The 15,215-nt window shown below is 39.9% G+C and overlaps 1 protein-coding gene across 2 annotated transcripts in view; it reads left to right on the top strand.

The window, feature by feature from the left end:
* Positions 1–15,215, top strand: part of LOC126416582 (uncharacterized) — a 213,791-nt gene that overhangs the window by 46,649 nt on the left and 151,927 nt on the right. For both annotated transcript variants that reach the window (XM_050084332.1, XM_050084334.1), the window contains exon 2: positions 12,679–12,740. In XM_050084332.1, coding sequence (XP_049940289.1) covers positions 12,679–12,740 — 62 coding nt within the window. The remainder of the gene's footprint in view (positions 1–12,678; positions 12,741–15,215) is intronic.

The following is a 15,215-nucleotide window of genomic DNA, read 5'->3' as shown; positions in this document are numbered from 1 at the left end:
ATGAAAGTGCTGGCAGGTTGACAGACACACAAACAAACACAAACATACACACAAAATTCAAGCTTTCGCAACAAACTGTTGCCTCATCAGGAAAGAGGGAAGGAGAGGGAAAGACGAAAGGATGTGGGTTTTAAGGGAGAGGGTAAGGAGACATTCCAATCCCGGGAGCGGAAAGACTTACCTTAGGGGGGAAAAAAGGAAAAAAGGACAGGTATACACTCGCACACACACACATATCCATCCACACATATACAGACACAAGCAGACGTATTTAAAGACCATAAATATGTCTGCTTGTGTCTGTATATGTGTGGATGGATATGTGTGTGTGTGTGTGTGTGTGTGTGTGTGTGTGTGTGTGTGTGTGTGTGTGTGTGTGTGTGTGCGAGTGTATACCCGTCCTTTTTTCCTTTTTTCCCCCCTAAGGTAAGTCTTTCCGCTCCCGGGATTGGAATGACTCCTTACCCTCTCCCTTAAAACCCACATCCTTTCGTCTTTCCCTCTCCTTCCATCTTTCCTGATGAGGCAACAGTTTGTTGCCAAAGCTTGAATTTTGTGTGTATGTTTGTGTTTGTTCGTGTGTCTGTCGACCTGCCAGCACTTTCATTTGGTAAGTCACATCATCTTTGTTTTTAGATATATTTTTCCTACGTGGAATGTTTCCCTTTATTATAATACATTGTAGATTGATTGGGGGAGCGGGCAGGGGCCACTGTAGTATAAAATTGTGTACTTCACAAAATACAAAACATTAGATTGTATGACTAAAGTATCAATAAGCCACAGTTGGAATCAATCAGCTCCATATATCTGGCTGTAACAATTTGTGGAGATATAGAATGAAGTGACCACGTAGGTTCAGTCATAGGCAAAGCAGCAGTGATAGACTGGTTCACTGGTAGAATACAGGGTAAATGCAGTCACAGTACAAAAGTGATGGTTTACTAAACAATAAGACATTGCTCAAGTGAGTGGGATGAATAAAGATCCATACCAAATAGGCTTATTAAGGGATATTGTACATATACAAAGAAGGACAACATGGTTAAACTGTGGTGTCACCGCCAGACACCACACTTGCTAGGTGGTAGCTTTAAATCGGCCGCGGTCCATTAGTACATGTCGGACCCGCGTGTCGCCACTGTCAGTGATCGCAGACCGAGCGCCACCACATGGCAGGTCTTGAGAGACGGACTAGCACTCGCCCCAGTTGCACGGACGACGTAGCTAGCGAAGCACACTGACGAAGCCTCGCTCATTTGCTGAGCAGATAGTTAGAATAGCCTTCAGCTAAGTCAATGGCTACGACCTAGCAAGGCGCCATTAGTAGTTTATTGCCTGAATATACAGAGTCTCACTTGTATCGTCAATAGCGATGTACAACAAGGATGGATTAAAGTTAAGTATTCCAGCAGCTACGTACTTTTCTTTATAGCATTCATTACGTATCCTGTTTCAGACCTCACGCCATCCTTCGTGTGTTTATAGCATGCATTGCGGTCCCCTCAAATCACACTGTGTCGGCACTTCTGTCAACACATCATAAACTGTGATAGATTTGTTTGATCCACAAGAGATTGTCATGTAAATGCTGAAAAACCTGTATTCACAGACACTTAAAGATAGACTTTCAGGAATCCCAACTAAGTGAAGAATCTAGGAATATGCTCAACCTTTTACACTTCACTATTGCAGGGTGCATGAAGACAAGATCAGAGTAATTGACTTGAGAACAGAGGAATTTGAGCAATCATTCTTCCTATGTCCCATATGTAAATAGAGTGGAAAGGTCAGGATCTAGTTCGTGGTTCTTTATATGGTGGTCTGAGGGTTCCTTGCCTTAGGGTCATATTGTCACATCCTCAGGGCCACTATGACTTTCATGTGGAATTACTTCCAATTAGACATTGGTATATTCCAGCACATGGTTTCCAAACTGTATACAGACAATTTATGCCAACTGCAAGTAGCTCTGAGGTATCCAGCCTGTGGCTGGCCTGTGTGACAGATATTTGCATTTAATGTGCTTCGTAGTGTCCAGCAAGAGAACATTGGTTGCAGGACTGTCAGCAGTGACTGGGCGGTGGCACATGATATCAGCATGTGGGTCTGGCAGGATGCACAGTGGGCATATCCTTGCACCACTGGCTAGTGACAACAATGGCAGGCAGCACTGGCTGCGAGCTGTCCATAGTAATTTGTTGTTGGCTTCAAGGCTGTGAGTTTCATGAAATGGTGTCAGTTCTGCCTGATCCGCAATGGGGGGAAGTATCATTCATTGACATGTCTTCCACTGGTTCAAGGAAGTGAATGGCAGCAGGACCAGTCAAGGCATAAGCCAGCCTTATTTGGCCAGTTGGCACCTTGACTGTCTTGGCATTGCACTTGATGTCAAGCATTCTCTCACTGCAGGTGATGATACAATGTGGCTCTGAAGAATACTTCGCTGGTGTCAGGTCGCATTGGTACGTGAGGTTGGAGATGGACCATATGGGTACACAGACATTCTGCCAGTGGAGCGTCCAAGGCATCATAGGGTGGTGGTACCTCCTCCATAAAATCACCAGGAATGACAAGAGATTATCTGTGGATGAGGTTGGCAGGTGAAGTGCCGATTGCTTTTTTCAGTGTTACTCGCAGACCAAGCAGTACCACAGGGAGTGCTTCCATCCAGGCAACATTGTGGCAAGTTAGGGAGGCTTTCAGTGTTAGATGGACCCACTGAAAGACACCAGGTTGTAGCTGGTAGTTCTGTGTAACTGCATACCACATAAATATGAATTTGCAGTACGCTGCAGGTGAAAAATAGGTCTGCAACTTGTCTTGTAATTGAAATAATTGGCTGTAGCGTCATCATAAGTTGCATTGGGAAGTATCTATTTTTTATTTCTTGATGGTGACTAGTTTCAGACACCTGTGTCCATTTTCAAACCATCTGTCCTGTAAGTATGACAACTGCAGGCTATAGTCTATGTACAGAAACTATCCCTGCAGTAATCAGAACAGTATATGGCCGACATAACAACAGAAAATTTGCAGGGGCAGTTTCTGTAAATGGGCTTTCACTTTTATATGTAACACTTATAGTGCAGATGGTTTGAAAATGGGCACAGGTGTCCGAGACTAGTCACCATCAAGAAATAAAAAATAGATACTTCTCAATGCAAGTTATGATGAAGCTAAAACCATTTAATTCAATTGCATGCCACATAGTTGAGCGAAGTGTGTAAACAATACAGTGTCAAACTGGTGGCCATGATCCATTGTGACATGAATGGGGCAGCCAAAGCATGCCACCCTGGTGTCAACAAAAGCAGTGTTGGTGGTATCAGCGATGATGTCCACTAAGGGTTTTACCTCTGGCCAGCGTGTGAAGCAGTCCACTCTTGTCAACAAGTGATGCTTGACATGGGATGGGGGGAGTTGGCCCATGATGTCCACATGGACATGAGCAAAGCAGTGTGTTGCATTGAAAGCACCAAGAGGTGCATGGGTGTGCCTTCTGACTTTGGGTTGCTGGAATGCAGTGCGGGCAAATGCCTATTGATGGCAGTCTTCCCATATCCTGACCAGATGAAACTTTGAGACATGAACAACACAGTGGTATTAATGCTGCTTGTGAAAGTATGTGGATGTGGTCAGAAGCACAGTGCTGAAATTTCTCTGGGAGAGATGGAGTGTGCCTGTAGAAAAATCATACCAAATCTTGCATGTAGAACCAGGAATGGGCACTAGATCAAGTTGTAGGTCACTGTAGGTGTCATGACAGAGGCTGTCCAGTTGTTTGTCACTCTCCTGTTCTTGAACAACATCTTCAAAGTTCACAGGAGGAGAGATAACACCCCAGGTGTGGGATAGGCTGTTAGCAAGGATAGTATCAGTTCTGCAAACATGGTATATGTCCATGTAGAACTGCGATACTTACTCTGCTAATTGGCGCGAAGAACACTTGGTATTTTTGTTCTTAAAGATTTATATTTATGGGCTTATGGCTGGTGAAAATCACTAAGAGATGGCATTGTACACATGGGCGAAAGTATTTCATTACATCGAACCATGCAAGTAACTCATGGTGGGCATGATGACAAATTTAATTCTTTCCTTAACACATTTCTCATGCTCTTTGAGAGTTGCTTTACATTAGAATGTTCTAAATGGGGTACTACCAGTAAAAGGCAGCCTGGGTGGCTGACTAGTGGGGTAAGGATATCATGTAGAACAAAGCGGGAATTATAGCAAAATATTAGAAGTAGTCACAATTACGTTACCGTAGCCCATTACAAGCAGTACTGTAAGGTGCTTAAAAATGTTATTAGGAAGACGAAGAATATGTGGTATGCAAATAGAATAGCTAATTCACAGGATAAAGTTAAAACCATATGGTCAGTTGTGAAGGAAGTGTCTGGTCAGCAGCACAAAGTCGATGATAAAAGTCAGCTCACAGAAAAAATATTTCTGTTACTGATAAATCAGATATATGTACAGTATTTAACAATCATTTTCTGAGAATTGCTGGTGAATTAAATAAAAATTTAATTTCTACAGCGAATCATGTAACTCCCTTGGCAAATGCCTTCCTGAGATTGATGTCTGAAATACTCCTTTGTGACACAGACAAGGGGGAGATAGAGTCATAATTAAATCACTGAAGACTAAGGACTGTCATGGATATGATGGAGTGCCTAACAGAATATTAAAGTACTGTGGTGCACATGTTAGTCCTGTATTTAGCCATATCTGTAATTTTTCCTTTAGGAATGGTCAGTTTCTTGAATGATTAAAGTATTTAGTAGTAAAGCTGCTTTATAAAAAGGGAGAAAGGTGTAATATAGACAACCTTAGTTTGCTAAAGTTATTGAAAAGGCTGTGTATGCAAGGGTAATTGATCATTTTATACCACACAATTTGCTATCAAATGTACAATTCGGCTTTAGAAGTTGTTTTAACAACTGGAAATGCTATATTTTCTTTTCTCTGTAAGTTACTGGATGGGTTAAACAAAAGGTTTTGAATGTTAGGCAATTTTTTTGATTTAACTAACGCATTTGATTGTGTTGATCACAAAATATTGCTCCAGAAGTTGCACCATTACCGAATACAAGGAGTAGCTCACAATTGGTTTAGCAATAGACAGCAAAAGGTCATTATTCACAGTATTAAGAATGGTTGTGATGTGGGGTCTGAGTGGAGTATGGTCAAATTGAGGGGGGGGGAGGGGGGGGGGGAGATACCCCAGGGATCAGTGTTGGGGTCAATTCTGCTCCTTATTTATGTAATTGATATGCCCTCTAGTATTATGGGTAACTCTAAAGTATTTCTGTTTGCTGATGACACTGGCTTGGTAGTAAAGGAAGTTGTGTGCAATGTTGGCTTGTTTTCACATAGTGCAGTTCTTGGCATAAGTTCATGGCTTGTAGAAAATAAACTAATGCTAAATCACAGTAAGACTCATTTTTTGCAGTTTCTGACACACAATTCAACAAAACCTGATGTTTTAATTTCACACAATGGGCATATGATTAGTGAAACTGAACATTTCAAATTTCTAGGTGTTCAGATGGATAGTAAACTGCCATGGAAAGCGCACATTCAGAATCTTGTTCAAAGACTTAATGCTACCATTTTTATTATTCAAACGGTATCTGAAGTATGTGATCATTTGACACAAAAATTAGTCTGCTTTGCTTATTTTCATTCTCTTATGTCATATGGTATTATGCAGGGTGAGTCACTAACTGTTACCACCTAGAATAACTCCGAAAATGTGATAGTAGCTGAAAAGTTTGTGGGACAAATCTTTTATGGGACAATGGGGGCATAATATGACGAATCCAATGATGTGTAACAGTAAGATCTTTGAAGGTCAACAAAGATAACAAAGGTGGCATGAATGTCCATTTACAGAAGGTGTTACGCTGTTTAGCGCCCGAAAACCTCAAACCACACACACACACACACACACACACACACACACACACAGAAGGTGTTCGAAGTGATGACCATTGGTATCAGTGCAGTGCCGCAATCTTATTATCATGGATTGAGTGGTATTCCTTATCACATTGGCACTTATCAAATGACATTCTCTGACAGTTGTCTCTCGTATATCATGCAAATAGTAAATATTCGCCGAAAATGGCATATTCATCTAATGTCCATTGACATGTAAACACCATTTGACAGTTTTACAATACAACACAAATAGGAAAGGTAAGTCTAGTATCATTGAATCAAGCAAATGTGAATGATGTATTCCTTCAAAGAACAAGTCGATATGCTTCTGATTTATGGAGAATGCCAACGAAATTCAGTGAGAGCTAGAGACTTATATGCTGAAAGATATCCTCAATGTACCTACCCTGCATGTCGTACATTTAAATTGTGTATCATAAATTGAGAACAACTAGATCTTTAATGCATTGGAAATATATCTGGCAAATGAAAATTGTCAACAAGCAAATGGAAATTGGCACTCTTGCCATGTGGTTCAAGATCCTTGTGTTAGTTCGTGTCAAATCGCAAGGGAATCTGGCATGAGCCAGAGTGGTATTGTTCGTGTTCTGCATCACCATAAATATTATTCTTAGCGTATCAGTCTCTACCAAGAATTAACTAGTACATATTGTATGTGTCACATTGAATTCTACCGATGGGCTCAACTTCAGATTCAGAGGGATGACACATTTATTAATTTGATTTTATTTACTGATTTTACATTCATGAACCATGGAAATGTTAATTTGCATAACATCCATTGTTGGGCAACTGAAAATCCATGTTGGCTGCGGCAAGTTGCACACCAAAAACCATGGTCGGTGAATTTAAGGTATGGGGTTCTGGAGGACAGAATTATTATCACTGCTATGCCCTCTAATAGAGCAGCTTGTTTAACCTGAGTGAAGTGTTGACTAGAATTCATCTCTTTCATGACAGCAGGATAGGAGTGTTTTCAGTGGTGAAAATCAGCCAGAGCAATCATTGCTGTATGACTTTGTTGGAGGAACTTTATCAATTTGAGGGTCCAGTCTTCCACAGCTTATGACTGCTTGTGATGATTATAGTTTATTTTTGTGGACATTAGCTGGTTTCACACATGTAGATTTATCTTGTAGGTGATGAAGAATATCTTTTTCTGATATCTGTACATCCTTTTTATTAATTTAGAGTTGTGTAAGGTGGATTTTGGAAGTATTAGGAGTTAATCTCTTTATTGTGCTACAGTGGGGAGCCTGTACACTGAAAAAATTTCAACTTCCAAGATCATGAAAATAATTTATTCATATAGATTACATTTTGGTTTACATTTTAAAACTTTTTGTCAGATTATTTGTTGAAAGTAGGTGTTCTCGAATCAATTTTTATGCTAATTCTAGAAATGACGTCTCTTTTTGTGTGTCATGTCAGGTTCTTACACAAAATAAGAAGTAATATTTTGACATTTTAACTTCTGAGCCCATGAATATGTTCAAAGACAATTTCACACAAGTTTAATCTTTAATCAAAACACATTTAAAAAATAAAATAAGTGAAAAATACTCTACAGGACCCTCCCAAATTGATTTCATGATTGCCTTGTATAAAAATGTGAAGTCAACAGTGTTCCATTAATTTTTAAACTTTCTTTTCTCTGACTTCCTTGCAGGTCCTTGTACATGCCAAATGTCTCTCTTTAAAAATCCAACAGTAGTTGACCATCATAGTTGCATTCCAGTTCCATTGGTAACTACTCTTCATCTCCTTAATATTTTAGTAAAAATGTTCACCCTGCTCTTCACTGTAAAGTCACAAATTTTCTGGACAGTAGTTGATATGTGACTGTGGAAATTGGACTTTCACATTCATGTTACAACTCATCGTCTTGAAATTCTGCAACATTTTTTCAACAACAGTCTTGTAATTAGAATCTTTGTTATTCTCTAGAAACTTCTCTGTAACAGATCAGAAGGTGCGCGATCATCATTTTCTCTCTTCTACATTGTTTGATCAAAATCTCCATCTTTCATCAGTTTCTGTAATTGAGGACCAACAAAAATTCCAGTTTTTAATTTGTCTTGTTTGATGAAGGGAAATTTCTTAGAAAGGTACTTAAAACGGGGTCTGTCCTGCGGCAGAGCCTTTACAAATTGCTTCATCAAGCCAAATTTTATGTGTAGTGCTGGAATCAAGATTTTTTTTTTTTGTTTTACAAGCAGTTTGTGCAGAATATTTATAGTTTCAGGCACAAAATTTTTTCTGTCTGGTCAAACTCTTTTGCTCCAGTTCCTTTGCTTTGCCCGACTGGCTCATTCACAAAGAAAACAAACGTTTTTGTGAAACCAGTTTGTTGTCCTAGTAGTGACTTTGAAGTCACCATAGATAAGCCATTATGTTCCTCATATTGGATACTTGTTAAGAGTATGTTCATGTTCTCATATGTCTCTTTCATTTGAACTAAATGGGACACAAGAATGGACCCATACACATTCTCATCGTGCAGCAATGTTTCTTTCAGTCTGCTCACTGATGAGTCTAGAAAAAGTCTCCACTGAACAGGATCATGTTCAGCACCATAGAAGTGCATTAACTTGTTTATGTTTTTGCAGTAACCCAAGGACTTGTTCTGTGAAAATAAAGGAATTAGTTCTGTCTCTCAGTGTCTGTACCATGAGTATCATGTTCCTGAGTCCAGAAGAACTTACTTTTTAACTGGGAGCCAAGAAGTTCCACAATTTCCTTAGGCAAATTCAAACCTCATACATGATCATTAAGATCATTGTGAGAGAACAGTTGTGGAGCAAAGTTACATTCAGGCTGGGAGACATCACTGTCATCTTTGTTGATTGCATTGGCTTTATTTTCGTCATCATCTTTTGACATGTTGTCTAAAATAGCTGGAGGGAGAGGAGCAATCAGATCTTCCCCATGTGCAACTGCCTAATGGTTGAATCAGTGCTTAGATACACAGTTTATTTCTTATTTTTTGAACTAAACTGCTGGGCATTAACTAACAGAAGTAACAGTCATGAAGGTGATTTTTATGCTCCCTCCGCACCACAATAGTGGCAAACTGTCTGTGCTGCTCATCCCTTGTTCTAGCCACCAGGATTCATTTTAAAATAAGCATGGTAAGCTTTTCTCACAAAATCTCTTATAATCATTCTCTACTTAATACACTGTATAATTTCCACAAATGTAACAGAAAACATTTGGGGTTGTTCACATACATTGTTGATTTTGTAGTAACTACAAACAATAGGTGAACTCTATTATTAATACTGTCTTAAATATAGAAAATAAACACAATATAGCACTTTAATTCAAGGCTTGGAATAAACAACACTTTCAAGGTCACACAATAACAAATAGAACAACAGCCTGAACGTATATATGGCCACATTGAGAAATTTCCCTTCAGCAATATGCACAGCAGTATATTTTTGAAATAAAATTGTGACAAAACAGTATGTGACAGGAGAAACTGAAAACGGATTTGGAATCAGCATAAAAAGTTGAGGTATACTCCCATATTAGTTTTCAATCTTCTGATACCATTTAAACTGGTGTTACCGGTTTCAGCAGTTCTGCATTGCCATCATTGGATCTGCAAAAGGTGGGACCAAAATGTTAGGATACAGCAATGAATGCATGATACATAATAATATTGTTGTGACTAGCCGATCATTCAAAGTGCCGCCGCGCAATTACACGCGTCCTCTACATGCGGCGCTGTCTGCCAGCCATGCAGCAGCCACGCCATCTAAGCGGCCAGCCAGGCAGCGGCCGCTAGACTTGGACTCAGTGTTCATTTGAATGTCACTTTGTTCACATGTCTTGCTTTGTCAACTTGCTCAGTGACATATATGTGTTGTGTCGTTTTGAAATATATGTGTTCAACTTGACGTTATAACAATTGGTGACGAGGTAGTGGATTTTTCCTTTTCATTATTGACCCACAGGTTTCCATGGCTACTGTCGAGCAACTATTGCAAGGTCTCATTGAACAGCAAATGCTTGTAACATCGGCGATTCGCGATTTTGTCATGGCATCAAATGCAGGGCGTTTCTCGTCGTTGTCTATACCTCCTTTTCCTCCCTACGACGAGATGGCGGAAGAGTGGTCTGATTACGAAAAACGTCTTCGGCAGCACTTCTTGGCATTTCATGTCACAGACAAACAAACAAGTAAGTCTCTGTTCCTTTCATGGTTTTCACCTCAAATGTATCGGTTGTTGTCGCAGTTGGCTCCTTTGAAAGATCCTGCGTCTTTGTCCTTTGCTGAAATGTGTTCACTTCTGTCTGTCTATTTTCAAAAGCAGACGCATGTGGTAGCCTCTCATGTTGCCTTTTATCGTTGTCAAAAACAACCGCATCAATCCTATCGCGCTTGGGCTGCTGAACTTCACGGCCTCAGTCGAAAGTGTCAATTTTTTACTGACATTCACAAAGAATCCTATGCCGATTACATGGTATGGGATGCTATTATCTGGTCAGTGCCCGACGAAGAAGTTCGGCAACGTGCCCTTCAGTTGGCAAATCTGACTCTAGATGAAGTCCTATCCATCGCACAGTTTTTTGAAATTTCCTGCGCCGCTGGGGCGCAAATAGAGGCATGGGGTGACGTCAGGGAAATACAACCTCTGTGCACTGTTGACGACACATGCGGTGCGTCCCCGCCAACTGACGTGGCCGCAGTACGCTCCCACGCACAGCCTCAGCCTAACCGTAAACAGCCCTATAAGAAACTTCAGCAAAACCCACGGCAACTTCCTTCATGTCCGCGGTGTTTTACGAAACATTCACGGGAGGACTGTCCCCAACGTTGGGCCGTGTGTCACAATTGCAAAAAGTAGGGTCATGTGTCTGCCATTTGCGAATCCGACTGCATACATGATGTTCATGACCGTGACGCTGATTCTGCTTCTGTGTTGTCTGTCAATTGCACTTCTTCCCTTTCAGGGAAGTTATTCCTCACCGTGCAAATCCTTGGTCGGGATGTTCGCATGCAGGTGGATACCGGTTCTGCTGCCACTATAATTAATTCTCAGACGTATCTTCAGTTGGGTTCTCCACTCCTATCACCTGTCACTCGTCAATCACGGACGTACAATAAACAGAAGATTTCTCTCTTGGGACAATTTAATGCTGAGGTATCTTACAAATCTGTCATTCACACTGTTCCCATATTTGTGGTCGACCAGAGTAACGCAGAGAATCTTTTTGGTTTCGATGCCTTTCGCGTTTTTGGGTTCTCCATAGATGACTCTGTCAATATCGTCTCTGATGCTATTCCTTATGCTCAATTGGATTCCTTGTCGCTGACATTTTCGTCCCTTTTTTCTCCTGGGTTAGGCCGTCCAAACAACTTTGAAGCTCATATCATGCTCAAACCCACTGCTCAGCCTAAGTTTTTTCGGGCTCGGCCCATTCCTGTGGCCCTTCGTGATTGGGTAAAACGGGAGCTTGATCGTCTCACTACTTCAGAGGTGTTGCTTCCTGTCACTTCCAGTGAGTGGTCCTCTCCTGTCATTGTCTTTGCTAAGCACAATGGTGATATTCGTCTCTGTGGCGATTTTAAAGCCACTGTAAATGCGCAATGTCTCATCGACACTTACCCTATGACCTAAAGAATTAAACTTGCAGGAGGCCAGTATTTTTCTAAAATTGACCTGTCAGAAGCTTATCATCAACTTCCTCTCGACGCTGCTTCCCAGCAGTTTCTAGTCCTTAACACAGCGTCTGGTTGGTACTGTTCGGCCTTCATGGAGTGCTTGGGTGGTGTTTAATTTAGTTTAAATTATTATCATAATACACAAGCCAAGTCAGTATTCAACAATTTAAAAAAAAAAAAAAAAAAGTCTGTAAAATTGTGTGCCACGTTCATAAGACATAATTCATACACAAACCTTTTTACATTATTACTGTAAAATACGGATTTAGCTTTTGTGTTTTGATAATTATTTAGACATATATAACTACAGGGAGTAGTAGATCCATGCCTTAATGTAATGTGAGATGGTACTGGTTCATACTACTTCTGTGCCATCAGATATACTTATGTAACACTAAGAAGTTCACAACACTAAGAAGTTCACACTGAGAGCTGTCAGTTGTGAAGTGATGATGAATGTGAATACTAGTAATTGTTGTAATTGTGTAACAGCTGTTATTTTAAAACTGAAATGCCGACCTCTAGTATAGCTCACAGTACCAACATGGTCATACATTGTATAGCACCACTTATTGTACTGAAGGAGAAGATTGTGTAATGTGGAAACATAAGTATGTTGTTATTCCATGTGTTGCATATCTTGGATATAATTGTGAAAGCTGTTCTGTTAATTGCTATATCCTGAAATTTGTGTCCCATCTTTTGCCGATCTGAAGATGGCAACAGGGAATTGCTGCAACCAGTAATCTGTATGAATAAATGATTTTAGCCATCTTGGCAGCTGAAAATTTATTCAGTGTTTACAATACTACAGATCATCCCCACGCTGATGATGTCAGAAGTGTATAATATGAAGCCTGTTTAGCTGTTGCCTTAATTTTGCTTATATTAATTAAGTTTGGACATTTCTTGTCGTATTTTGTGTCCTAAGATATGAAAAATGTCTAATATTCTCTCTAGCTGATATTTATGACCTATAGCACTGATAAAGATATGTGATTTATTGTAAGACCAATATCTTTTATTTTCAGGTGAGGAAGACTTCCAAGAGAGCTGCAAAATGCTCTCAACCTAAGACAGCAGATATTGAAAGGTATGAGTGTGTTACAGTTTTTCTTTTAAGATGAAGTTTCACATAATATGGTAATAGAAAATACTAGATAGAATGATAACTGTTATATCATGAAAGACAATCTCTTAGTATATATAAGAATATGTAAAATAAGAGAAAGACAATCATTTACCTATAGAGGATTGGTGCATGGTCTACAGAAATACGTAATAGAAAACAGTTAAACAGTTAACTTTTTTCTACTATATGTATCTGTGTGCCACATACCTGTCCACTATAGTTGAAATGTTGCCTTTTTTTTATTTTACTTATTCTTCTATCCAGGATTTTTCAGTATAAGCACTGTCCAGTCACATTAATATGACCACCTATCAAAAGTGTAAATAACCAACTTCTGCAGTATGGAGCACCACAAGGTGAGCAGGAAGAGAGTTAGTGAGGTTCTGGAAGGTACCAGTAGGGATGTGGAGCAATGCTGACTCCAGTGTCATGTGCAGCTGTGCTAGTTTTCTTGATTGAGGATACATGACATGAACAACCTGATCGATATGGTCCTCACAGATTCTGAATAGCCCTTAAATCTGGGGGGTGGGCGGGGGGCGGGGGGGGGGGGGGGGGAGGGGAGGGGGCTAGAGGAGTACAGTAAAGTCATCCTAATGCTCTTTGAACCACGACCATACACTGCGAGCTGTGTGAGATGTTGCATTATCCTGTTGCTAGACGTCATTGTGCCGAGGAAATATAAATTTCATGCAGTGGTGGACATGGTCCCCAAGGGTAGATGCATACTTCTGTTGATCCATTATACCTTCCACAATGACAAGATCATCCAGTGAATGCCACAGAAACATTCCCCAGACCTTAATACATGCAGGACCTTTGCTTTCAGACCTTTTACACTGTACACACCAATGACCATCTGTCTGATGCAGCATCAAACATGATTTGTTGGACATCCAGTTATGGTACTGGTGGGCAAATCCCTGTCTTCATTGCCAGTGAGCAGCTGGCAGCAAGGGTACATGAACCAGACACTTGCTGCACAGGCCCATATGCAGCAATGTTCACTGAATAGTCTTTGAGGAGACACATATGGTAGCTTCTTGGTTTGTCTGAGCAGCCAGCAGTTGCACTTCTATTTGCCCATGCACAACTCCACAGCTGTTGTTCACCTCTGTAATTTATGGCCCATGGTGCACTAGAGTTGCCTTGGTATGGGTTTTGGACAGCGCCATTTTGCCATGCAGGGTATACTTTAATCACTGCAGCATGTGAATAGTTTAAAAACTTAGCCATTTTGGAAATGATTCCACCCTTGGCCTGAAAGTCAGTGATCATGCCCTTTTGGGTGTCAGTTAAATTGCTTCGTTCAGCATTATGACAATGACTGCGCTGTTTTCCGCATTCCCAAACATTCTGTGGATATCCTCCACTGCTAGAGCGGCCACATGCCATCTGTGAGTGGTAATTGTACATTGAGATCAAACATAGGTGGTGGTCACATTAATGTGACTGGACTGTATAGAAAGGAATTTAACAGTGACTGTGCCCATAGCCATGATGTTTGTGACTGCCGTTACTCATTTATTTGGCTTGTTGCGTTCTTTGTCAGAGTGCTCTATTTACCCCAAACAACCCCTGCCATCCCAACACATTAAATGATGCAACTTCACTGGTCTGTTGACTTTTGGTCATTGACTTCTTTTTTTAAATGTTGGTCCACTGCTCAGTGCTTCTCAGATTAAGTGAATGTTTGTTACGAAATAATAATAATAATAATAATAATAATAATAATAATAATAGTAATAAAAAGGTGAAAATATTGATTATTGCACACATTCAAGAAAATAAAGTTTTTACGCATATGTAACAGTAGAAAACTGACATGTTTTGATGTTCTGAAAGGACTATTCTACTAGTGTATAATGTAAGCAAGCTTAAGATCCCATTCATAAATGTGTATCTCATTTAAGACGAAGAAATTCTGTGTGAACATTAGTGTCTCAAGCCATCGACATCCAGATGAAACAGCACTAGGTACTGATGTATTGCTGACCTAAGACTGGCACTTACATGCTACATTCAGCAATGAATGCTGTTGCAGAAAGAGAAAGATACTTGAATTTATCTAATTATTCAGCTGTTTTTGTCTGACTTTTATTGATGGTCTTTTATGATGCTCACCATATCAGGCTTATCTTTTCAGTTCTTGTGTGTGGGAAAAAATTAGTTTTTCAATTTATTGTTATTTTTCAACAGATTTTCACCATACTCATTGGTATTTAATTCAAGGAATTGTACAGATGATCATGCTATTTAGTGCCTTTACCACAAATCATCATCATCATCATTATCATCTCGTACTTATATGTAGGGAAGTAATCCTTAACTCATGTTAGCTTTCATACATATGCCATTTTGTACACCTTTTTATCTAGCAATATTTTCTCTTATTTCACAATGAAGAAATTTATTACTCTCTATTGTTTCTCATTC

The sequence above is a fragment of the Schistocerca serialis genome, chromosome 8 (assembly GCF_023864345.2).
Source record: "Schistocerca serialis cubense isolate TAMUIC-IGC-003099 chromosome 8, iqSchSeri2.2, whole genome shotgun sequence".
In the NCBI taxonomy this organism is placed as follows: domain Eukaryota; kingdom Metazoa; phylum Arthropoda; class Insecta; order Orthoptera; family Acrididae; genus Schistocerca; species Schistocerca serialis.
The sequence above is the reverse complement of the archived record's forward strand: the minus strand, read 5'-3'. Positions and strand labels throughout refer to the sequence as shown.